At 45.5% G+C, this 25,951-nt stretch overlaps 2 protein-coding genes across 9 annotated transcripts in view; one reads left to right on the forward strand and one right to left on the reverse strand.

Moving 5' to 3' along the window:
- The window catches only part of arhgap28 (Rho GTPase activating protein 28), a 29,233-nt gene extending 14,394 nt beyond the window's left edge, over positions 1-14,839 (forward strand). For 6 of the 7 annotated variants that reach the window (XM_010896631.5, XM_010896630.5, XM_010896626.5 and 3 more), the window contains 14 exons: positions 2,240-2,442; positions 2,531-2,751; positions 5,140-5,224; positions 5,478-5,674; positions 5,878-6,043; positions 6,264-6,355; positions 8,128-8,205; positions 9,133-9,292; positions 9,427-9,509; positions 10,143-10,340; positions 10,922-11,065; positions 11,261-11,388; positions 11,508-11,560; positions 13,199-14,839. In XM_010896631.5, coding sequence (XP_010894933.2) covers positions 2,277-2,442; positions 2,531-2,751; positions 5,140-5,224; positions 5,478-5,674; positions 5,878-6,043; positions 6,264-6,355; positions 8,128-8,205; positions 9,133-9,292; positions 9,427-9,509; positions 10,143-10,340; positions 10,922-11,065; positions 11,261-11,388; positions 11,508-11,560; positions 13,199-13,290 — 1,863 coding nt within the window. In that variant the 5' untranslated portion in view covers positions 2,240-2,276 and the 3' untranslated portion in view covers positions 13,291-14,839. The remainder of the gene's footprint in view (positions 1-2,239; positions 2,443-2,530; positions 2,752-5,139; positions 5,225-5,477; positions 5,675-5,877; positions 6,044-6,263; positions 6,356-8,127; positions 8,206-9,132; positions 9,293-9,426; positions 9,510-10,142; positions 10,341-10,921; positions 11,066-11,260; positions 11,389-11,507; positions 11,561-13,198) is intronic. The other variant, XM_020041902.3, reaches the window with a different exon arrangement.
- Positions 14,840-15,430: 591 nt separating this feature from the next.
- Positions 15,431-25,951, reverse strand: part of lama1 (laminin, alpha 1) — a 50,746-nt gene continuing 40,225 nt past the window's right edge. For both annotated transcript variants that reach the window (XM_029116266.2, XM_020041678.3), the window contains exons 42-58: positions 25,435-25,578; positions 24,964-25,245; positions 24,341-24,465; positions 24,057-24,207; positions 23,722-23,866; positions 23,493-23,634; positions 23,200-23,314; positions 22,724-22,891; positions 22,243-22,394; positions 21,453-21,632; positions 21,108-21,297; positions 20,878-20,984; positions 19,240-19,429; positions 18,228-18,380; positions 17,939-18,092; positions 16,928-17,278; positions 15,431-15,877 (exon numbers count right to left, since the gene is read on the reverse strand). In XM_029116266.2, the coding sequence (XP_028972099.2) occupies positions 15,717-15,877; positions 16,928-17,278; positions 17,939-18,092; positions 18,228-18,380; positions 19,240-19,429; positions 20,878-20,984; positions 21,108-21,297; positions 21,453-21,632; positions 22,243-22,394; positions 22,724-22,891; positions 23,200-23,314; positions 23,493-23,634; positions 23,722-23,866; positions 24,057-24,207; positions 24,341-24,465; positions 24,964-25,245; positions 25,435-25,578 (2,910 nt within the window). In that variant the 3' untranslated portion in view covers positions 15,431-15,716. The remainder of the gene's footprint in view (positions 15,878-16,927; positions 17,279-17,938; positions 18,093-18,227; positions 18,381-19,239; positions 19,430-20,877; positions 20,985-21,107; positions 21,298-21,452; positions 21,633-22,242; positions 22,395-22,723; positions 22,892-23,199; positions 23,315-23,492; positions 23,635-23,721; positions 23,867-24,056; positions 24,208-24,340; positions 24,466-24,963; positions 25,246-25,434; positions 25,579-25,951) is intronic.

The following is a 25,951-nucleotide window of genomic DNA, read 5'->3' on the forward strand; positions in this document are numbered from 1 at the left end:
GTTTCTTAGTTAATCCTTAAAGTTAAATCTGATCATTCTAGCTACTCTATCTGTAATGGACAGGCATAGCCTATAAGATACACTGTGAAATTTCATCTGATAACATCAGCACCGTGAGGTATTGAGGGACCCAGGGGAACAAAAGCCCATTAAAACAAAAGTTCCTCTCCCAACCCTTCATCCGGACCCACGGCCTGCATCACTTTGATCAATAACATCCCCCTAAGTGAGACCGGGGAAAGTTTCCTGGCATGCGCGTGCTCGCACGCACGCGCGCACACGCATTAATATTTGAATACAAAACAAGGAGGGCTATTTTTCCCCTCAATGTGCTTTTGGCCCCATGTGAGCCAGTAAACAACATCAGTTGCAAATGGAATTTCAAACTAATGTAATTGACAGGGTTTCATAATGACTAGATAGTAGGAAATCCCTTTGAGACCTGGGGAAGACCTCTAACCTTCTCTTTGCCTCATATTCAAGTCCCCCCAGCTGTGCAGGGGGAGATATGCGTGTGTGTGTGTGTGTGTGTGTGTGTGTGACAGACCATTAATCTTCCGTTGTCCTTTCCCGTCCTTTCATTCTTTAAAGCAGGAACCCCAGTCCCGACTTTTCCTTTGCCTATCAGGTCCCATCAGACAGGGGCCAGCCATACTGGTCCGTGGGGCCAAGCAGGCCACAACAAGGTGACGCTCTCCTGACCACACATGACTCTGCCTGTCTCAAATTAGAGGGCCTGAGCCATGGCTGACGTCACCCAGCCTTGCTGTAATTAGGGGGTTGTAATTTGAACCAGGCTGCGACAGGAAGCAGGCAGGCATGTGGGAAGGATCGGACCCTAGGACTGGGGATGGCCTCGCTATGACAGGGTATGGCAGTGCTACCAACCCCTTTTAAAAAAACATCAGTGAAAAGAATAAATGCTTATTTAACAAGGTAAATAATCCATGAATGCCAAATGGGTTCTTGTAATCAAAAACACTGAACAGTTTTTATGTTTGGACAGGGGGACATTTTTTTTTACATGCCCACTGCACTTATTTGAACCTGGCAATATGGGAATAAATATCTGACACCAGACAATGAATTGTCACAATGACGATACCTCTCATAGTAGGATTATGAAGTCGATGAGCACCAGTTAATTCATTAATTTCAGTATGTGAACTACTGCCACCTGAATGTTAAGAATTGTCCTGTTAATGTGTAGTTCAAACAACCCATTCCATTTGAGATTCTACTTATCGCTATTAGTCAAGTCTGTTTGGTTAGTGTCATTAATATTTGGTTTATCATCCTCCCTAAGATTTCTATTCTGTGTGTGTTTTGGTGTATATGTTACGTGTTGTGAGCTTTGGATCGAATACGACAGAGTTCCCTCCAAAAAGATGTTTACCGCTGAAGTAAACGGACGTTGTGGCTGAAGTAGCATCTTTCTTCATTCGGGATGTGGATTCAGCCCTCCACATTCATTTCTACTCACGTAATGTTTTCTGTGGTTCACAGCATGACATTGGCTAATTTCTCAACGAAAGATATGAAATCTTAGGTGAGATCCTTTGCTGGAGTTGTCAGCAGGAACATGGAGAATTGTGCTTTGTAGCTCAGTGTGACCACTGCCTGGTCTCAGCAGAATACGTAACATGCGTAAATCTGTGCAGAGATGATTTTGTATGATATATTGGTTTAGGTTAAAGGTTAGGTGTCACAGTACAGTGGTTTAGGTTCAACCATTGAAGTGAAGGTTGTGGTTGTTTCCTCTGATGTTACATCCCTGACAACCACAGCCCTCCAAAAATCAACTCAGACTTTAATTGTGCTCACCACTGGCTCTAGTGGCTGGTCTGTACCTTAACATAAGTAACATAACGTAACATATCTTATGAATTTGGCTGACAAAGATGTACCAACATTTCTGTGTTCCTCTGAGACCAGCATAAAGCCCTGTGTTACTGGGACTACCCAATATGTAAAATACTTCTATGCAAAGACCCTCATGCTTGTATCTGCTAGATGTTATTATATTATTATTATTATTAACACTTGAAGCACCACGCAAGTCTTTTTTTTAGACTATTATATATAAAATTACTGTACTCTTACTGTATTCTGTTACTGTAATTGAAATCTCAGCAATTCATCTGATGATGTCAGTAATTCTCTGAATTTTTACCTTAACCAATTTTGTATTTTAAAATACTGTCCACTAACACCCCCCCCCCCCCCCCCCCCTTCCCAGGCAGTCGCAGTACCAGGGGATCGGCCTATTAGGCAGGATGAGTTCCAGGGGGGCAAGGCCCTCTCTTCCACCCAGCCCACTGGAGCGGCCGGTGTCCCTGGACTCCCAGGACTCTATGGACGACTACTGGAGCGAGGTGAAGAACATGGAGGAGGACGGCCAGCTGGGACCCGAGGACCTCCTGGAGAGAGGCAGCATGGACGGTATGTACCCAGCAGGGCGGTCCGCTTCATTAGAATGGCGGATGGACTCACGTCGACTCACACCTGGCTCTCTCCATCCACCGCGCAGAGGCTGAACTTGAGGAGGCGTGGCTGCAGGAGGCGGGCCTGTCCAAGCTGGTGTCTGGGGGTTTGCATGAGGGGCCCACGGAGGCGCTGCTCTCCACGCTGACGCGCTCGCAGGCCGCCATGGTGATGAGGCGCGTGGACAACTACACCCAGACGTTGAGGAAGAGGAACAAGCAGCCCGCTGTACATGTCCGGGACGTCTTCTCCACGCCGGACACATCGGTGAGATGGACGTCCGCTGACCGGGGAATTAAGTAGAACGCTGTTACTGTGTCACCTAGTGCACACAGGCGTCTAGGGGAGGGGTTTTGGGTTGGGCACTCGGCAGGGGTGTTTACGGAGTTGGTGTCGGGATACTTCAGGTGTGAACTTAAAACCAATGTGTCTCAGATCTGACCCTTTGAGGGCTATTACTGGTTCTTCACAGTAGCCCTCTGGCCTCAGTTCGGCTGGATATAGAGCCTGTGGTAATCACAGCTGTGCCAGAAAATCCTCTGTCATATCCTGTTCCTGGGAATTTAAAAATGGACTAGAGTGAGGAGAGGATTCCAGTGGACATGCTTCAGATACTCAGGTGTCAACCCTCAGATTTGAAACCCCTACCCAGTTGGGATATCCCAGGGTCATTGTGACATACCGGTACATTTCTCTGGCACGGGCCATTGTCAAAGGAGCGGGGGTGGATCGCCTGCCTTGCGTTACACTGACTTTGTGACTTTATATTGCCTACATTTCCAATATACATGATATTTAGAATTGGAAACTGCAGATTTTTTATGAAAAAGGGCTTAAAATAATCTCTCATTCCAATATTCCATTAAGATATAAGGTAAACCTTTGCTTTCCATGTGGCAGAATGGTCTATGGCAGGGGTATTCAAATCTTGCCCTACGCGGGCCAAAGCCACCTGGTTTTCTGTTCTACCTCATCATTAATTGCATCCATCTGGTGTCCCACATTTAAATGAGTCCCTGATGAGGGTGTTTGAATGAAAGAATGAAGTGGAACCAAATCCCCCTGGTCTAAGTTGTGAGCTCATATGTAGTACCCAGCTGCATCTGGCTGGGATTTGATAGGTTCCTTATCTCTTAACAAGATAAGAAATCAGTTTAAGATTATTTTGTGCCATGGGTAACACTGCTGTCAGCATGTTGGAGGCAGCCGGCAGCCTCTTTCTTAAAATTTGAAATGCCCCTCTGACTCATTTGAACTGGAATGTGGAAGACGTTTTACAAGGGTAGACCAAAAGGGAAGTCTCAAACCATTTTAAAATAGCCCTGTTCTGCGCACACTACTGAGATCGGATGTCATTAAGTAGCATTGCAACATTTAAAATATATTTTGTACCTAGGTGCTTGGCATATCCAGTAGCGAGCACATGGCTTGTGTTCAACCTTGCAGATTATTTTAGACACTAGAGTCATCTATTCCCACCGCATACCATTCCAGGAGGCGCAAGTTAGCTAGCTGCTGTGGCTAAGATGAGGGTTATGCCCATGAAGTGTTGAGATTGGGATATTTACAGCATGATTGAGCAGCAGTGGCACAACTGATAATGCACCCGCACCAAAATGCCTCGAATGCCCCTGTCAGCACTGCTGTGTGGGGGTAGCAGAAGCCTCTCGGGTGAGTCACAGACCTGGCAGGGGATACGGCACTGTGAGTCACGGCGCTGAGTCCCAGCTGGTTTAACAGCTGAGTCCTGGACACGCGGAAAGCCTTCCCCCCGATCCAGTTCTAGTCTCACTGGCCGGCGGCACACACCACTGGTAAAGGTTCAGTATGATTAGGAGAATGGGTTTAGGCCCGAAGGACATTGCATCTCGGCCATAAACTAATCTAGACCAGAAAAGAAGGCCACTCATAGTGTCTGAGGGTGGATTAGACCATGGACTGTTTGGTTTTAATCTAATAGTGAAGGATGATGGACCTCTTTGTGAGTTTGCACTGTGGTTTTTAAGAGGGCAGCGTTGAAAAGCAAATGCAGTCATTTAAATTGCTCACCGTCATACCAGTCACATGCGATGCATACTGTAAGAGCTATCTAGCAATAGTATTAATGTCACCTCCTTATCTGACCTGTGAGAGTGACCTCTGCTGCCTGAAGCCTTCGGTATATAGACTTTGTACGAGTGCTGCTGACCGTGCGATTTCATCCCGTCATTTCTGGCAGCGTTGTCCATAACCTGTTGACCGTGCTGTTTTTAGTGACTAGTGGACAACAAAACCGCTAGCTCTGTTGAACGTTCCTTTGTTTCCGTTGATATCCACTCTTCTCTCGCCCGTGTCAGCAGATGTACTGTATTAGAGGGCCATAGGGTAGTTAGAGCATAGCAACCAAACAGCCATGTCCCTGTTGGTCAGACATGTTGTGAACAATGAGACACTCACCGAAGGCAACACTGGTTCTAATTCAGTTCACTGCAAAGCCTGTCAGGGTTCAGGTCTAACACTAACTCATGTCACCACAGTCGAATGCTGAACCATGACGCATCTGTTCAAGTGTCCAACCCGAATGTGCGGCTGTCCAGTTGTAGATCGTTCTTGTTTTCTGATGCCACGTCATACACATGTCACGCGAAGACGAATGCTAATCCGTTTTCTTTTCAGCCAGTGAATGCCACACCGTCCGACCCCCCAAAATCTCCTAATGGACACATGCCTTCCAGAACCATCCACAGGACAACCTCTAAGGGTGAGCGGCCCGTCTTGTCTAGGTTCGGTCACCCACTGAAAATATGACATGAATACAGTGTCCACGCTGTTTACACACAGTTCTGTCAACATGATTGAATCACGGCGGAAAACAAATTGGACATCTTGTTCGACTGACGTCTGTGTACTCTGGCCATGTACTGCCTGTGTGACTGACAACAAGACATGATTCATCTCTCTGTCTTCCTGTCTGTCTGCGTCTCTCTGTGTGCCTGTCTGCCTGTGCGTTCCAGTGCGACCCGCCTGTCCCAGTTTCGCCCCGGGGGAGAAGCGTGTGCCTGAATGTCCTCCCTGTTCGCCACCTCAGGACACATCTGACTCCCTGTCATTTGACGTGCCTTACTCCGAGGGCATCGCTGCCCATCGGAGTGGCCGCCAGGGAGATTGCCAGGACTGCCAACGCGTCCGCAAACATGACTTAGACCTGCCAGTGAGTTGCCTTTCTGATTTATTTTATTTATTTTTTTTAAACACTAGTTGAACCCCCCTTTAAGTGCATAAAAAGCTCTAGAGAATGTTGTCACTGTTGGGTCTGTTTTTAAGGTGACAGACCGCTGTTTGAATATGTGGACTTATGATTGAGAGTTTCTAATGACTGTGTGTCACATTTTTGTCTCTGTTTCACTGGTGCAGACATTTCTAGCACCCAGGCCTAAGCTGGGTCTCACCAGAATCCAGGACCTGAGTTGTGAGGACATGAAAAAGATTGGCTACATCTCTCTGATCGAACTAACTACCTTCTACGACGGCCTGGGCATTGAGCTCAAACGCAACCGGGCAGCACGCAGCAGGGCCAGAGGTGAGTGGGGTGGGCGGATTGGCCTTTGTTCATTACCAGATGAAAGAGAACCCGCTCAGACTGGGGAAGACTACCTGTAAAATACACATTTTAGTTTTATGTGGCAAGACGTTGAAAGGTGCTTTCAGGTGCCCAAATCAATGGAACCCTGATGTTTCAAATCCCGTTTTTACACAGACAAGTCCCTGTGGTTTTGAACAATATTCTCTCCCCACCACAGAAAATGGTATATTTGGAGTCCCCCTGACCACTCTACTGGAGAATGACCAGAAGAAATTCCCAGGATCCAAGGTTCCTATTGTGTTCAGAAAGGTACTGTACGTGTGTGGTTCTGTTCATTTTCTTAAACTGTCCTTCTCTTTTAACCAACCTGCTCGATAGTCATAAGAAACATTATAAACAGCACTGATAAAACATTCCTGGCTAAAATAAAATAAAAATAAAATGCGATAATTATGCGTTGCGTGTTAGAATGTCCTCCCTTTATGGATCAGTTCTCGTGAGTCTTTTTCCTTTTATATCTCTCGCCTTCCCTCCTCTTTCTCCTTCCATCTTTCCCTTTCCCATTTTCATAATATTTTTTCATAATATGTCAAGTGTCACAAATTTATTCTAAATCATGTGATAGGATTGCATATGTTAATGCATTTTTCCTATTACCTCAAACTTCCCAAATTATTCAGTAGAGGCTAACCATAACCATAAAGTAATTATATTTCTATAGTGGATTCACGGCTCTCTCATGTTTCAACATGTAACTCAATTCTTTTGTTATAGCCTAATTGTTCACTTCCATTGAACGCTCCCACCTCCATTTTATGAATAATGAATATGTATTAAGAAACCTGAATCTCAACCAGAATATCCAGGCCACAACTATGTAACAACCCGGGGCGGAGTAGGCCAGTGATGGTCCTTGTTAAACCTTCCCAAGGGCGTGGGGCGAGAGTCAGGTGTTGAACCATATGCTATGAAGTCTCCTGACAAATTACAATCCTGAAAAACAACTTGTGTGTGTCATGTGAGAGCATGACACTCTGGAGTTGTATGTTGGATTCTCATGGGGGACCATAAAAAATAAATAAATATGAAAGCAAGAGTGAATGAATGCATGCTCTGGATAATAGTGTATATTTGTATGCAAAGTAGTCACTCATTCTCATTGTATTGTATTATTGTCCATTTCTTTCATGTTATATATTACAGTAGCTTTTGTAGTGTACTTACGTATGAGGCTTTACCGGAAATAAAATTGGACTGTTTAGTCTAAGCAGCTTCCTGTCATCGTGGGGTTTGACCTTGACCTTTTTGACCCTGGCATTGCCATATGGCATAGTTGGGTGTTAAGGAGCTAGCCATGAAAACAGCAGTCAAATTCCACACCAACCAGAATTAGCCTTAAATATGCTTGTGATACTGTCTAGACTGGCTGAAATGACAGGGTGTGTATAGGATATGAATATAGGGTTTCAAGGGCTTGAGTAGATTTGACAGTGGCCTTTGAAAGGGAATTATAGGACTTTTCTTTGAAGGCAGTGTTCACTGATATTAGTGTAGCAATATAATTTGCTGATCTGGAACTTCTTCAGGATTTTGATTTGTCAGGGCTAGTTAACAGAAAACTAGACAGTATATTCGATAATTGCTTTGTTGGACACGGCTAAGTAATGGAGTGCACTTTTAAGGAACAAATTTGACCTCTTAGTTCACTGAAAGCAGGCAGGAAGTTGAAGTGTCTTTGTCATCTTTTGTTGGGATGTGCCGCCTCAGCGTGAGAGGGCTGGGTCTGATAACGTTATCTTATGGAGCTGACTCAACACATTTTTTCACCCATGGAATGTAGAGATGAGACATCTCACTTGGCCATTCCTGACCTAGGACGTGTTTGGTAGTTTTGCAATTGCAAAAGTATCACAAAAAACGTTTCCAATAGTCTGATAGTTCAGTAGCGCATTTTCAACATTGCTTTGGCTGTGGACAGGAGGAGACGATCAGTCACATTTATTATGTTGAAAAAATTGTTTGGTATTACAGTACATAGAAACGTCTTTTATGGTTTCTGAAACGTTGGTGTGTCTTTGCAGCTTTTATGCAAACTGGAGCAGACAGGACTACAGACAGAGGGGATACTCAGAATACCAGGGTCTGCCTCCAGAGTCAAGGTAGCACATGCACACAGAAACTACACTTCTTTTGTCAATTAACAATCATGTAGCTATCTCAGAAGTTAACTTGTAAAGACCTCTGTCTGTCCTCGGCGTCTGTCCTCGGCGTCTCTCATCCTACGCCAATCTTTCGTCTTATTTTTCCCCCGTTCCATGTCTGTCATCTAGTCACGCAGTGTCCTCTCTAGCCTTTTGGGGGCCCTAAGCAAACTTTTATTCGGGGTGCCCTCTCCCTTACCAGTCGGGGGCTCCCTAGCAAACCTGGGGCCCTAAGTGACCATGTGGGCTTTGTACTCATCAACCAACATGTATGTGGTACTAAAGAGAGGCATTCGGAGTTGAGAAGCCCATAACATAATACCCAGCACACCCGGGGGCCCACTGATGAAACCTGCCCCACCCCCAACAGTGTGAGCCTTCCCTGGGGTAGCCTCTCTGATTATCAGGCCTGATATCCCCACTCCTCCAGCATGTCTCTCAGGCAGTGGGAGGCCACACTGCCGGCCTGGCTTGGCTTAGATACCCCCCTTTCATCATTATGACAAGCAGACTAAATAAACAGGGCGGATGTATGCCCTACCCCCATTTTGATTTGTTAGGCGCCATGGAAGGTCAGAGTCAGCCCCCCCCCCCCCCCCCCGCAACACATACTTGATGAGTATTGAACTATAAGAAGGTTGTAGGTATTATGTTCCCAGATAGAGCAACCACACATGGGGCTGGTTAGGGATGTGCTTTGTTCTTATGGATGGAGTCAAAGGTGACTGTACAGTTGAGGTTAACCACAAAAAGAGCCATTGTGGTGATGACACGTCGTCGTTGTTTCTGCAGTCCGGCTCTTGATTCAAAGTGCCCTTTATTTAGAACCAAATGGTGGCTATTTTGGAGCCTACTGACAGTTTCTCGGTTCTGTTGTTATTGAAGCATCTGCGTCAGGAGCTGGAGCAGAAGTTTTACGAGGACCGGTTTGACTGGGAGCAGGTGAGGCACAATGATGCAGCAGGTCTGCTGAAGATGTTCATCAGGGAGCTGCCTTATCCTCTGCTCACGCTGCAGCACTTACCTGCCTTCGCCGCAGTACAGAGTGAGTACACACACACACACGCACGCGCACACACACACACACACACACACACACACACACACACACACACACTTGAAATGGTAGGGGCCGTCACAGTGGGCTGGTTTCAGTGTGTCCCCTCGGTCTCTCCTTAGATATCTCCTCTCCCAGACACCAGTTCCAGGCCCTCCATCTCCTAATCATGTTGCTCCCTGAACCCAACAGAGACACACTCAAGGTAAGCACAACCTTTGGCCCGAAAGGTAAAATCACTCTTGTTCACCTTTGGTCTCTTTGCCGGGGTTCATGTCCTTTGTAGTTATTTTAGGGTTTGTCACTATGGACTGAGAGACAAAGGTTTGAACTGTAACCTCACAACCTAAGACACACAGCTATATCAAATGTTGAAATGTCCCAAATAAGCGCAGCGTCGAAGAATGTATTGCTGAATTCGGCAACATTGTCCAACTATTCATTTACGACACACTTCTGTGACTAATGGGCCAATCATCACCACCCTAAATGACTGACATTCCATTCACAGCTTTGGCTTAGTAATCAGTTTCTAAACTCTTGATCATCAAGTCAACACCCAGTTAAGTGAAAATATGTGGACTTATCTCAGTGTTCTCTATGAGCACCAATCCTGTTGAACTGCCTGGCCATAAAAGGGTTATTGTCTAAAGTTTAGATAGTGAGTTTCTACCTGTATTTAGGTTAAGGGTATGGAGGAAAACAGGTTTAATGACCCACCGACAGAACTTCCCGACTGCTCTGTAAACTGTTATTGTTGGCACCCTCTGGGTCAGTAGGCCAGATTCACCCAGGGACTGTTTGGGTCCAGGGTTTTAACGTGTCTGTCCACCCCCAGGCCCTGTTGGACTTTTTAAGGAAGGTGGTTGAGTTTGAGGAGAAGAACAGGATGAGTCTCTGGAACGTATCCATGATTGTGGCGCCGAACCTCTTCACCTACCGGGGCAAGAATGCCAAGCAGGAGGAGATGCAGGCGGCCGCTGGCACGGCCCACCTTGTACGGCTACTGATCACTCACCAAGACCTGCTCTGGACCGTGAGTGGGTCGCAGGAACACACACACACATGCACTCAGCCAATCACGACCAGCCTTCCCTCGTCATTAATGTAGTATGGGGCAGCTGTGAACAAATGCTGCAGTTTCTCAAATGATTGGTTGCTACGTTTATTTATTTTTTAACAAACTCCCTGTATGTATAAAAAAAAATATATAAACCAGACTGAATGCCGCCTTTTCACTTGTAATCTGGTTTTATGCAAGACTAATAGACCAGTTTCAGCGAATGCATAGTGATTGAACTTAATTTCTAAATGGGTTCATTTAGCCTGTATTATGTAACTGAAAAACACTCCAGGGATTTGATCTAGACACTTTGTATGAAACCCAAATTGGGGAAAAAGAGCAAGACATCTGGTGACTGTTTGGACCCCAGGAACTGAGGCCGGTGCCTCCTAATAAATGGAATAAATGCTGCCGTCTGCCTTATGAGAACGTGCAGTCTGCCTAAATAACGCCAACCATTCGGCCTCTGGGCAGCAAAGCAGAGCCAAGAGAGAGGTGGAGAGAGAAAAGAGGGTGGGATGGAGAGATTAATAGGTCTATTGTTCTCGCCTCAGGTGCCCTGTTTTCTCATCTCCCAAGTGAGGAAGCTAAATGAGGCTGGTGCCAGCAAGAAGCCGCCCAGTTCCGAGAAGACCAAAAGGAAGCTACTACTGATGAGGAGGAGGACTGCAGAGCGGGAAAAGACGGAGAAGAGCGAGGTCATTATTCCACACTTTATTAACCCCCCCAAAAAATGTGTTCTCAATGTTAGCTTGTTAGCAGCATCTCGCTGGGTGTGTTTTTTTAGCTTCTGACCCTAACTAAATGGACGAGGTCGCTACTGCCTTTCATCTTAAGGTTTTCCTCAGATAGCGGGTTGGTGAATTGAGGTTGGGTCTTATCTTGATTCACAGCTCACCGACCTCAGAGAGGGTGTTATCAGGGTTCACGCCCCACAACACGCCAAGGTGTCCATGGCGATCCAGCTGGACAGTGAGACCAAGGCCAAAGATGTGATGGCCCGCTTCGACTATGAGAACGGGTTAGTAGAGAAACATGATGATGATGATGATGATGATGATGATGGCATTGATGCTCATTAATTGTACAGTATTGTAAATATATAATATAGTTGTTTTTCTTTTGCATTCGTGGCACCAGAAGCGCTGGCCAACGTTCAAGACAGTATTTATTTGAGGTGGGAGGAAACATTGGTATGTATTATAATATTTCAGGCACATTGAGTTACCTGATGTGTAAGAAAGGATACATTTATCCTTTACATATGCAAGCAGACAATGTAAATAGGCATGCCTTTATGCATTGGAAACGCCTGCATGCACAAATATTGATCGAAAAATTATCTAAATAAATAACAATCCACGCAATTGTATGTTTTGCGGTCTTCCCAATATATCAATAATTTTACTCATTTTGTGCATTTTGTTTATCGTTATACAGACATTATTTCTTTATTCAACCTAATTTATTTTACAACCCTGTTTCCAAATAAGTTGGGACCCTTCATAAAATATTTATAAAAAAAGAATGCAATGATGTGCAAATCAGGTAAACCCTATATTCAATAGGAAATTGTACAAAGACAACATATCAAATGTTGAAAAATATATGCCCACTTTGAATTTGGTGCTAGCAACATGTTTCAAAAAAGTTGGGATAGAGGCAACAAAAGACTGGAAATAACTAAACCTGGTGGAATATCACACAACCAATTAGGTCAGTTGGCAACAGGTAACATGCTTGGGTATTTAAATAACTTTCCAGAGAGAATGGGTCTGTCAGAAGTGAGGATGGGGAGGTTCACCACTCTGTGAAAGACTGCGTGGGCAACTAGTGCAACAATTTAAGAAGAACGTTTCTCAACATAATATTGCTAGTTTGGAGATCTCATCTGTGGCACATAGTATGATTAAAAGAGTCAGAGACATCTGTGTATGCAAGGGACAAGGCTGAAAACCAATGGATGGCCCTGATCTTCAGGCCCTCAGGCGGCACTGCATTAATAACAGATATGATTCTGTAGTGGAAATCACTGCATGGGCTCAGGGACACTTCAGAAAACCATTGTCTGTGAACACAGAAGTTAAAACTCTAGCATGCAAAGAATAAACCATGCATAAACAACATCTAGAACCACTGCCTTGTTCTCTGGGCCCAAGCTCATTTAAGATGGACTGAGGTAAAGTGGAAAACTGAGGACTGGCAAAATTTGAAATTAAACGGTGTGTCCTCCGAAAAGAGAGAGAGAGACCATCCGGCTTCTGAACAGCACAGTTCAAACGCCAGCGTCTGGGTGCTCAACGGGCCTGCCTGCAGTCCAGACCTGTCATCCACTGAAAACATTTGGTGCATCATGAAACCAAAAATAAGACAAAGGAGACCCTGAACTGTTGAGCAGCTGAAATCCTGTATCAAGCAAGAATGGGAATACATTTCATTTTCAGACCTATAGCAATTGGTCTCCTCAGTTCCCAAATGCTTACAGAGTATTAAAAGAGGCGATACAACACAGTGGTAAACATGCCCCTGTCCAAACTTTATTGAAAGGTGTTGCTGGCATCAAATTCAAAATGGGTGTATATTTTTCCAAAAACAATAAATTGTCTCAGTTTCGACATTTGATATGTTGTCTTTGTACTTTTTTCAATTAAATGTTTTTATTAGCATTTTACGCAACGTCACAACTTTGTTTGGAAACGGGGTTGCATATCTCGAAAACATGATAAATGATGACGTGAACACATGCTGAGAACGTACCAATTGTGTACTAATGAAATAAATACTGAAACGCTGTATGGATGCGTCCTCTTAACAAATGTTCTTCCCGGCAGGCGAGCGCTGCTTGGACCCTGAGACTCACCTTCTAGACGTGTACCATGTGAATTCACACTGCGAATGGGTTTTAAAACCCAGAACCACCTGAGACCTAACGACACTCATTCTCAACACGTTCAGCAAGCAGAATAAAGCGCTACCCCCTTCCGGTCGTCCTGGTGATCTGACCGTGGAGGCCTAGTTTCATTTCGGCTGAGTTGAGTTCGTCTCACACCCCGGACCAGCGAAAAGAGACGGCGCTTGGAAGAGGAACTACGGAGAGATGAAATGACCCAGCCCAGCCTTTTAACACAGTTAAAACCTTTTAACGCAGTAGTGAAAACTACAGAACTAATGTACTCTGTGTGGAATGTTTGATGGGACTGCTTTGTGAAGACGCCCTACACACGTGACCAACGACATCTCATTGCTGGCCATTGGAGGGTTTTTGTGTCAAACAAGTGCATGCTAATAGGTTCCCCTGCTACAGAGGCCACGGACATGACAACAGTGATGCTTGTGTTTACTGAGTAATGGGAACCCAGTATACATATGTCGTGCTGTGTGTAGTATCCCACATACTTCACAGCAATGAGACTTTAGGGTTATTTATGAAAGGAGCATGTTGATCGCCAAACCGTTGTGGGTGAGAAGATTCCGAATGTTGGTTGGTGTTTTAATACTGAATACAGACACCGGGTCCTTGTCAAATGTGCTAACAACTTTCTTTAACAACATCCGGTCCTGAGATCTGATCCGGATCTGATCCGGTTCTGATCTGATTAGGCAAGTGAAAACCATGTAGCAATGGTCTCCTGTCACCTGTTAGTGGTGATGACACGGGGAGTGAGAAGAGGATGTAAGGACAATAATGAAATACAGACCCTCAACAGAACTGTGACCGGGGATTCAGATCCCCCCACACACACACACACGCACACACACGCACACACATTCATACATACCGGAAAACCACAAACACTGCAGTAGGACCTAACCACATTCTGTAAGGGACTTTACATTACTAACAAACTGAACTGACTTTGCATGACTAGAGTGCTTACAATACTTACTCAAATGAGAAAAAAGCATGGAGTTGCCAAAGGGTCTTCATAGCAGTGTTTACCTAGCCTGGTTTCCAAATGGATTTCACTACGTTTCATTTTCACTTTTAACAGTGCTAAGTGCAATTATCTGTATGGTTTAACGGGGCTAGCCTCCTCACAGTGTTTGAACGTGTGAATGATGTTTGCTTGCAGGGCATGTATGTTTTAGCCCAACTGACCTCTTTCCAGTTTGTTACTTACTGTCTTTTTATTTCAGTGTTTGCCTGTTGCCACGGTGGTCTGGGCTTATTGTACCTAAATGAACAATGCATTGACAGTACACAGAAAGGTTGATCACATAATGTTGCTCTGGATTTTATTTTATTTTTTATTCTTCCAAAGCCAGTGTGTAAAAAACAAATAATACAATTTTGTAAAGGACTACTGTACCATAGACACATACTGTTTGTATTTTCTGTATATAGCATTTTTATTTTTTTTTATTTGCATTTATTTTATATATTATGTGACCACTGCTGACAGTTTTGGATAACAGGCACTAATGTATCACTGACTCATTAACGACAGAATATAACTTCAAGTGCAAAATGATTTGGAATTGCTTTCTCATCTCATGTAGCCTCAGCTGTGTTGAAGTACACTCACCTGCCACTTTAATAGGTACACCTGCTTGTTACCTCAAATGGCCAGACAGTGAATTAAGTGATTGCAAATCAATGTGTTACACATGGAGTCATAGTCAAGAGATTTAATTGCTGGTTGATCAAACTTTCAAATGGGAAAGACCTGTGTGTTCTAAGTGATCTGACAATGGTATTATTTTTGGTGTCCAACGAGGCGGGTCCAGCGTTTCAAAAAGTATCCAGTGGGCATTGGTTGGCCAGACCCGTTCGAGCTGACAAAGGCCACAAATACTCAAAGAACCATTATTTACAACAGTGGTGTGCAGAAGGGCTATCACAACAACGTGATTGGCAGGAGGGGGTCCTACCCAATACTACATAAGTGTACCTAACACGGCGGTAGGTGAGTTTGAGGTCAGTTTCACCTCAGATGTGGCACAAACTAGATTCAGAACAGTTTTCTAAAAACAACTTTCATGTGTGGTGACTGGATGCGGATACCTCTTGCATATACATTAAATTAGAAATGATGCACTGAGAAATAGTCCAGGGGGTGTAATTACATTTAAAAAAATCTTTAATTTTCTAGAATATTACATAGACATTCTATTGTCCAAATCATTCAGAGGAGTCAAAATGCCCAGAAATACACACACAGTTGCAGAATCATTTCAGAAGATGCCTTTTCACAATAAAAAAGGTGATTCAATCTTCCTTTACAAACAAATTGAAGTAATTTTTTTTAGTCAAAATTTGATCCTCATACAATCATGACATATTTGGAATGGTTTGGTATGGGTCTGGTAAAGTTGTAGTTGTTAGATTCTGGTACGGCTGTGGTAAGGTTATGCGGCTGTGGCAGGGCAGGAGTGGGGTGACACTCCATGGAGGTAGAAGGCAGTACTGAAGTCCAGGTGGTCGGTCATGTGACCCTTAATCAGACGGACGTTACCCATACAACCACGGAACGATGTTCTGGAGGTAAGGCAGTTTTGTTTCACTCCAACTGTTAAAAAAAAAAAAAAAAAAGACAAGAAATTACACTGGTGGCATCAAATACATTAACTTCACTCTGAAATTGGATCAGGATCACAGCACAATTATGACAATGGCCTTTTCTGACTACTATAGCCTTAGACAGTTTGGTAAATATGGCCCAAAAAGGCTGTGAAAAACTCATTGTTATTCATTGGCTTGAGCATAACTTCAAATCACATGAATCTAACCTTTGTGTAAAAAATGAAATGGAAAAATTTGCCATAATCCCTGGCACCCCCAGAAAATCTTATGAATTTTTTTTAATGTATATTGTAATTGAGATTTTACACTTAAATGTTCATCTAAGTCTTTGGGAAGGCTTACGTTGTCACCCATGACATCCTGTTACACTGGGGTATAAATATGGGGTGACAGACAGTCCCTTTTTCATCAACATGGGAAAGGCTAGAGAACACAATAGCAATGGCTATAAAAAGAAAGCTACTTGCCTGAAAATACCTATCTCCACTATTAGAAATGGAAATGTTGTATCTTGTATGCAGACATATATTGGAAATGCACTATTTCAGAAATGTAAAACAACCGGAGCTTTGCTGACCCTGTCTGGAAGAGGATGTGTATCAGCTTTATGCCATGACGCTAAAGCTGGGTCATTGGATCCAACAATAAAATAATCCAAAGCAATACAAGAGTGCCAATAACTGTGGCATGCATGTTTTTGAATTAAATAATTCTTTCCTGATGACAATTTCTTTGAACGGTTATCACAGTTAGATACATATGATTTGATTTGAGTGTAAGGTCAAGCCAAAATACTCCAATGACATATTTTCACAGCCTTATTTGTTCATATTTACCTGGGTAGCCAATAATTCTGTGGTGCAACTGAATAATACGTAATACAGCCGTCTGATAGGTGGAAGCAAAATGGCAATAGCCCTTGCCTCAGATCGAATTACTTCATATCTACACGAGTGTGTAATTTACGTTTCCACCTTTAAAGGCTTAAAGGTGTTTCTGGTCAGAGCTAAGGATTTCTACTGGCGCATGTGGGTACCTGGGAAGCCTCCGATGTAGACTGGGTCCTTGGTCTCCGCGGAGGTGGACTGGGGGTGGGGGTTGTCGGTGAGCACCGTCACACCGTCCACGGTCAGACTCAGGGCGTTCTTGGTCTTCTTGGCCAGCATGGTGTGCCACCTGCCGTCACACAGCCACCAGCCCGGCCGCGACCTCGCAGACACCCGGCCCGCCCCATTGTTAACGTGGAACACCGCCTGCCCGTTGGCCAGCTCCAGGCCGATGGCGTCCACCTTGGCGCTGCTCACCCCCAGGAGGACGCCGTCGGGCGCAGTGCTGCGGAACGTCAGTGACACCGTCACGTCCGAGCCCACCTTGTACCCGTCTTTCACTGCAGAGGACAAACCACAACGGGACAGTTTAGACCACATAACACACATGTAGCAACTCTGATGTAGCCTATTGAACTGTTTTGAAATGTTAATTGGAACCATTATTCCAGCTGACAATGGAAAGTACATGATGAGCAAACATGTGGCCTCGTTTGGTATAGTAGTCTAGCTGGCTCCGGAGCCTTACCTCCTACTATTTTAACAGACAACTAAACCGAAAAGAAAAAAGGTTCAAGTTTAAATGAGAAATTATAAAATGTTGCCTATTTTTGACTTTTACAGAAATATACAGCTCTGGAAAGAATTAAGAGACCACTGCGCCTTCTTTCCTTTCCAAAACAGTCAAAAAGGAAGGCTTTCAGTGAGGAACAGAAGGATTAAAATTAAGAGACAACTGCACATTGAACGCTTCTGTTCCTCACTCAAAACGATGCTTTTAAGCTTTTTTGGAAAGGAAAGAAAAAGGCACAGTGGTCTCTTCGTTCTTTTCCGGAGCTGTATATTTTGGTTCACATATAGTTGGTATTTGAATGCAAAACCATGCAGAGTTTGCCAAGGTCATCGCCGTCTAGTCTGGCGTGTTTTGGGGTAGACACCGAGCGTTGTTGTGCATGTGTCGCCGTCTTGGTGCGGCGCTGGTATCTTTGGCGCATACTCACTCAGAGCAGCGTATCCACTTCCGTTGAAGAAGGTCCCATCCTGGGCTGCGGTGAAGCAATGTGCAGTAGAGTGTTCAGACATAGGACTTTCGGTGTTCAGCTTAACACTGTTTAGCATCACATTCTGGATGCAACTCGCTAAGCTGTGGGTCACCTAGATGAGGGAATACACATATTCAGGTTTGGGGTTATAAACATTTGCAAGGCAGGAAATGTACCAGCTGCATTCCAGACAAAAGGGGAATTCTGGGAAAGAGACTCGGGCATAACAGGTTGTAGTGGGACTTGCATTGCCTATCTTCCTGGCTGTGTAGGTGTGGGGCAGCCCCCCCAGGTAGAGCTTCTTCTCCACGTCCAGAGTGTTGCCTTTAACCAGCACTGGAGCTGATGCCTGGCCGTCCACACTAATTGCCACACTCTTCTTGCTGAAGTCTGTCTTCACCTGCGCAAAAATGCAAACACATTGCGGCCTATCAGAAGAAGAGCTTAGGACTGACGACCTGTCGGTGTCGAGATAAAGCGCCGGTTCTGAAAATAATAGACGTTTTACTCACTAATTATAATTTAATAATTATCTAAAAAATAAATAAATAAATAGATGATACAATTAGGACTATTTTATATATAGATCTAGATGAATACATTGTTAATGCTTTCAGAAGGTTATGGGTCCATCTCTAACAGGGTGGAAATATCTGAAGGTCTTGTGTAAATGATCTGCCTGCAGTTATTCAGAAGTGCCTGGTTTAGTCAGTGTTTTCTGACAGTCAAACATCTCCTTTTTCTGTTAGCATACAAGACACATTAAAAAGAAAAAACAATTGCAAGAAAGTTGAGGTCCAAATGGCACCGGTAAGGATGACCCGGCACATTCTTTCCCCTGTCTTTCTCACTTTCTCTCTATCCAGTATATAAAACACAAAACCCCAAAAAATATATTTTGAGAAGTGTTTCTTAATCCTGGTCCTGGGGACCCAAAGGGGTGCACATTTTAGTTTTTACCCAACTACTCATCACACACCTGATTCAAATTAAAGACTTGATGATAGGTTAATTATGTCCATCGAGTGTGTAAGTGGTAGGGCAACATTTGAAACAGGTGTGTGAGTGCTAGGACAAAAACATGCGCCCCTTTGGGTCCCCAGGACCAGGATTGAGAAACACTGCGTTAAAGGAACATTTTCCTCCCCATCAGTAGTATCATAATACTTTCACTGAGTTGATCCAAATTCGTTTGACCCCAAACGAAAGTCTTGAACATTTATTCCTCAGTCAGGGTCCGGGAGAGTCTGATCACTAACCGTGTGCCACAGACCGTCGTTAACCGGCACAGGGAAGGTGGCGGTGGCGGGCCCACTGCCCTTGTCACAGGTGAAGAACAGACGCCCCCCCAGCAGCTGCAGAGTGGCATAGTCCATCTGGTTGGCGTTGGCCATGTAGTAGACCAGACCGCTCCGGGCAAAGGTACGCATCGACAGCTCCAGAGAAAAACTTGCCAGGAGAAGGAGCCAGAAGAAATGTTGCAAAATAACTTATGTCAGACACAGATAAAGTATAGTCTAGGACTAAAACAAACTCAATGGAGTTTTCGATTGAACTTTATTTTTTAGTCCTAGACTAGGCTTAAACCGGCCCTTAGTGTTTTGGTGGAATATGCATTTAAGCTACTGACAACTCTATTCAATCAAAGGTACATTGCAGTATTTAAACATTAGCATATTTTTTACATGGTCAAATTAACTCTACCGGACTCTCACAGATTGCTTTTAGCTTTTCAGATGAATATATTATAAATAAAGACACGGTCAAAACACTCCTAAGGAGCATCTGATTGAAGAACCCTACAGTCAGATATACTTTATGTTCACTTCGTGAAGCACAACAATGACCATAACAATGTTGAAAACAGCAGAAGATATCTGTGGTAAAGCTAACAGAACTCAGCCACAGAAACTGTAGGGTACTACGTAATACTTGGGAATACTTGTAGCTGCAGCAAGTCAGAGGGAATGTGTAATATAAACTCTGCTAGTTTCCAAGCAGTGGCAGAGTGCCTTGTGAATAATACATCATTAAAAACCAAGATGATGTGCTACAGTTTGGACAGGAAATGAGGTAAACCACCTATTATCAGTTCTCTCTGTAATGAAGAGACATTCCATCAGGCTTAGAGACAATCAGTCAAAGATAAAGTGCTTTTTGACATACCTTCCTATGCAACTTCAATTTACTGGTATAATGGTTCAAACTCATTTTAACCAACTAAGTCAACGGATATCAAAACATTTACAAATCCATACAAATCTATAGAATACCATAGAACTGAAAATGCAAGTTCTGATGTTTTTGTTTTCTGCTAATTCATCATTAAATAATTTCTTCTTAATCTTGCTTATCTGTTCTGATTCTCATCCCACTGCTAGCTCAAATGCACTGAGGAGAATGGATTCTCCAGCTAACAACCCTAGTCGGGACCCCAACTCCCCAGGACACCCCGCTCTTCCCCCAGGGACCCCAACTCCCCAGGTCACCCCGCTCTTCCCCCAGGGACCCCAACTCCCCAGGTCACCCCGCTCTTCCCCCAGGGACCCCAACTCCCCAGGTCACCCCGCTCTTCCCCCAGGGACCCCAACTCCCCAGGACACCCCGCTCTTCCCCCAGGGACCCCAACTCCCCAGGACACCCCGCTCTTCCCCCAGGGACCCCAACTCCCCAGGATACCCCGCTCTTCCCCCAGGGACCCCAACTCCCTAGGACACCCCGCTCTTCCCCCAGGGACCCCAACTCCCCAGGACACCCCGCTCTTCCCCCAGGGACCCCAACTCCCCAGGACACCCTGCTCTTCCCCCCAAGGCGCACCACCCTCCCTCCAACAAACCACAGGAGAACACGAACACAGAACCTGACACACAATGGTCATAACCAAGACAGGCCGGTACCTCCGTCTCACTGTGCTGGGGTTGATGCTCAGGCCCATGTGACTGTGTCTGGTGATGCCAAACTGGTGGGCCCCTGGGATGGACGAGGTGTTGTCCTCCGACGCACACTGTGGAGACACGCAGGGATCATGGTGATGGACCACACGTCCCGTTACAGAGTGTAAGGGTTACAGTGTATCCCAATGAATGAGAGGTGTGTGTGTGTGTGTGTCCACGCTAGTGGGCTGTACCGTGAGCGTGCCACGGGAGAGGGCACTGAGCTGGGTGGGGGGTGGTGGGGGAGGTAGGGCGGGGTCAAGGGTGGGCTCGGCCTCCAGGTCGGTGTCATCCGTCAGCAGGACCCTCTTGGGCCTCTCCTCCAACATGCAGCTGTCCATGTCGACGCTGTGGTACCGGACTGCAGCAGACAGGTCCAACAACCTACGGGGACACACAGCGCAGTACGAGTCTGAGCAAACAGTATCCAGCCAGGCGCAGAGAGAGGAGGGCTGATGTTTTATTACTAAATGATTGGATTTGTTTCAACATCGTGGGATGAATTAAGTGAACGCTCTTGAACATGTTGTGTGACTCACTTGGCGTCCAGGGCCAGGTTCCTGATGCAGCCATAGAAGGAGGAGGTGGTTCGTAGAAGTCCATTGCCCTCCCCAGGCGGGAGGCCTCCCACGTAGAGAGAGGCAAGGGTCAGAGAAGCCTTGTCTGAGGACAGACGCACTGTCTCCTGGTGATCCTCATCCACTAGCACAGTCATTATCCTGGTTGAAGAAGATCACGATCAAAACTCTGAACTAGAGACTTCTGACTTGGGGAAAACCACGAGGTGTTATTAGTCAGGCATCCAACTTGGAATTCTGGCAACATCATAAATTACTTAACTCCCAGCAGAGAACCATTAACTCTGCAGTGTTATTCCCAGAGGAATAAGACTTCCTGGCTACAATTTCATTCTGAAGAGAATCGATATGTAATTATTTAATTAATAAAACTTTTCTGATTTAAAAGGAACGTATATATTATTTAGCTGTTGTCTTTTGGTTCCAAAACATCTACTGGACCTATTCTTTTACTTCATTTTTATCTGCACAAATATTTACTGCTCTTGAATGTCCTTTTTGAAGTTGCTTAAATGTTAAGGCAATTGTTTGTTATGTCATGATGTCATGTTTTACCAACAGAGTGAAGGCCCATGAATGACATCTGCATGAACAAATACTGAATATTGTCACAGAGTAACCCATAAATGGCACATGCTGAGGCCATTTCATGCGTGTGAGTATCATTTCAAATGTCCCTTGTCATGTAGAAGCATATCAGTATCACATCACGGCAGGTGTCATTTCAGTTCCTCTTCCTGGTACCACTCACTTCCTGTTCCTCTGCAGGATGACAGAGTGCTCCTGTCCATCACCGAAGCTCCCGGTGCGTGATTTGACCACAACCTTGTGCACGCTCCCGCCCTCAACCATGTTGATGTGAACTTCAAGTCGCCCGGACACCAGCATGACAGCCATGAAAGGCTGGAAAGAACCCCACAGGAGACAGTCAGAATGCAATCTCAGAACATTACAGAACGTTACAGAACGTTACAAAAGTCCAAGAGTCATGTCAATTCCACTAAGTCATGTCACCGTCACCACTAAGTCATGTCACCGTCACCACTAAGTCTTGTCACCGTCACCACTAAGTAATGTCACCGTCACCACTAAGTTTTGTCACCGTCACCACTAAGTTATGTCACCGTCACCACTAAGTAATGTCACCGTCACCACTAAGTCATGTCACCGTCACCACTAAGTCATGTCACCGTCACCACAAAGCCCTTTACTCCCACTGTGTTGAGTCTAACCTGGCGTGCCTCTCTGCGAACGCGCAATCCTGCCCTGCTGAAGCCTGTTAGGATTATGCCGGTGTCGTTGCGGCTGGAGAAGGAGGCCAACAGCTCCCCCTGGGGGTCAAGAGTAATTGAAGGCAGCTCCACGTAGCCCTCTTTCAGCACTGACATACTTCGTATAGGCTGAAACAAACGCACGCACGCACACACACACACACACACACACGCTCTGTAAGTTACTCGCATTAACAACCGGCATCTTGTCGCACTGACCTTGCTTCGGTCTGTTTGGAAAGCCGTGTTTTACAGTCTCAGTCCCAATCCTTGTGAGCAATGTTTTCCTTCCCCCAACACCAACACCTTGGATGTGACCAATCAGCTGATCCCCAAGACATTCATTTGAATCAAGTGTGTGCAAGGGCAAAAGCCAAACTGCACTGTGTTAGGGGTCTGGGAAACACTGTTGGAGAGGCCACATTTCAGTCACCTACCTTCAACACACAGCCTTTCTTCACACCGTAGGAGTCTTGGAGCAGGTCAAAGTTGGAACGGGCGATCTCCATGTTTTTAATGCAGCCCACATAGGACCGAGCCACTACTCTTCTCCTGCGAGACACGTAAATACCAAATTCATTCACTGTACAACATTTCACACCAGGCTGAATATGACTTACATACAACTGGCTAAGCTACATTAAAATGTATATCCATTACAAAAATCAAAGTCAGTGCCGACCTACAAAAAATACATTTGTTCCAGAAGTCAGGAAGTCGGTACCAGTACCTGATAGGTCGAGACATGGGCAGCCCCCCGATATAGATTGGGTCCAGGTCAGAGCGGTTGAGGTCAGAGGCGGTTCCAGGTGACTCCGCCTCCATGATCTCTTTCTCTGATGAGTTGTCAGCAGCCATCACCGCCATGTACGCTAGGAGGGAGTAGGAGATACAACTTAACCAATAATAATATTGGAGCTAATGCTGTGACCTCTGTATGACCCTATGACCTGACCTACCTTTGCGTTTGTTCCTCTGCAAGGTGATCTTGTACCAGCTACCGGTGTTATAGACTTTGTTCGAGGTCAGGGTCAGCGGACCTGAGCCAAGTTCAAAGGTCAGATGCACCTGGCCCTCCACAAGCTCGATAGACAGGAAGTCCCTCTGAAAGAACAAAGACGTGAACGCATCAGAATTAAAAACCTACCTCGTGAAGGACCCCAACCGGATCAGAACCCATGAATATCCACATTCAGACCAAACCGATCAGAGGTTTATAACCCAGCATAGCTGAGGACTGCTGTGTACTCATACAGACTCAGTGTGTGTGTGTGTGTGAGTGTGTAAGTCATACCGTGCCGTTGGAGGCCAGGTACAGCAGCAGGCCATTGGGAGAGAGGGTCTTGAACAGCATGACGATTGAGGTGGAGGTGGAGCGTAGAGGCTTCTCCACCACCGAGTATCCGCTGCCATCAAAGTGGAAGGAGGTCTCCTCTGCCTGGGGACTGGGGTGGTGGAGGCATTAGGGACCTGTGTGTGTGTGTGTGTGTACTGTATACCACAGTATGAATGTCCCTTGTATTTGTGAGAATAACCCTGGAGGGATAGTAAATAACTGAGGAGAGTTATTGCCTGTACCTCATGAAGCAGCCGCGACATCGTCCCTCTCTCTCAGCGTAATTCCACAGGCCGATGTTCTTCTCATTGAGAGATGCCTCCCCCATGCAGCCCCTGAACTGAGCCGTCTTCACCGCCGCCGACTTCTACATGGGAAAAAACTGTAGTTCAATGTTCGGAATCGTCTCAGTTACACTGGGCTTCAAGCATTCACTGTGCTGTGTACAGAGTCACTGTGCTTCAGGCATTCACTGTGCTGTGTACAGAGTCACTGTGCTTCAAGCATTCACTGTGCTGTGTACAGAGTCACTGTGCTTCAAGCATTCACTGTGCTGTGTACAGAGTCACTGTGCTTCAGGCATTCACTGTGCTGTGTACAGAGTCACTGTGCTTCAGGCATTCACTGTGCTGTGTACAGAGTCACTGTGCTTCAAGCATTCACTGTGCTGTGTACAGAGTCACTGTGTTTCAAGCATTCACTGTGCTGTGTACAGAGTCACTGTGCTTCAAGCATTCACTGTGCTGTGTACAGAGTCACTGTGCTTCGAGCCATTTAGTTCATACAGCACAGAAGGACACAGGTTCACTGATCATCCAGAGTGACATCTGAGCGAGAGAGACCCGGACGGTGGTTAATAGCGCACCTTGATCTGCCCTCCCAGACCACCGACGAAGACGAGGGTGGACTTGTTGATGTCCATGAGCGTCGCGGAGCCAGGGGAGGAGGCCGTCACGGCGGGCAGGGGCTCCGACTCCAGCTGGTGAACGGACAGGGAGCCGTGCCTCCCAAAGCGGGTGGCATTGATTCGGTGCCACTTGTTGTTGTTCATCTGGACGTTGGGGTACTCCAGCTTGGCATGGCCAGATCCCACATCCCACAGGAACGCCACCTTGCCATGACGCATCTCCAGCGCCATGAAGTCCACCTGGAACACAAAGTCCTGCGTCTACTTAAAGTGTCGGACAGACATGTAGTTACAAGACGACATGCCACGTATACGCTGTTTAAAGGTGGTTTATGAATGATGTTTACCTATTGACCATATACACCTTAGTTATTCCTTAAGAAAACAAAGGAGCTGACATTACTGTATCAAGTGTTTTTGGTAGCTTACGCTGGAGCTGCTGCCCATGTAGAAGAGCAGGTTGTCAGGCTGACTGGTCTTGACTGTCATGGTCAGGGTGTTGAAGTTACTGGAGGTCACCTCTGGCTTGTAGGCCCTCACACAGTCTGAGTCTGCCAGTACGGCCACCTTGATCTGCACAGGAGGAGATGTCCATTACACACCACAACGGAGAACAGCATGGTCATATAACGTGTGTGCTTTTGGTTTATTTGGTTTCTGTGTGTACGCTGCGTGTTGTGTGTGTGTATGTACGCTGCGTCTTGTGTGTGTGGGTGTGTACGCTGCGTGTTGTGTGGGTGTGTACACTGTGTGTTGTGTGGGTGTGTACGCTGTGTGTTGTGTGGGTGTGTACGCTGTGTGTTGTGTGTGTGTGTGTGTACACTGTGTGTTGTGTGGTGTGTGTACGCTGTGTGTTGTGTGTGTATGCTGTGTGTTGTGTGTGTGTGTGTGTATGCTACGTGTTGTGTGTGTGTACGCTGTGTGTTGTGTGTGTGTGTGTGTGTGT

Source organism: Esox lucius, chromosome 21, assembly GCF_011004845.1.
Source record: "Esox lucius isolate fEsoLuc1 chromosome 21, fEsoLuc1.pri, whole genome shotgun sequence".
In the NCBI taxonomy this organism is placed as follows: Eukaryota; Metazoa; Chordata; class Actinopteri; order Esociformes; family Esocidae; genus Esox; species Esox lucius.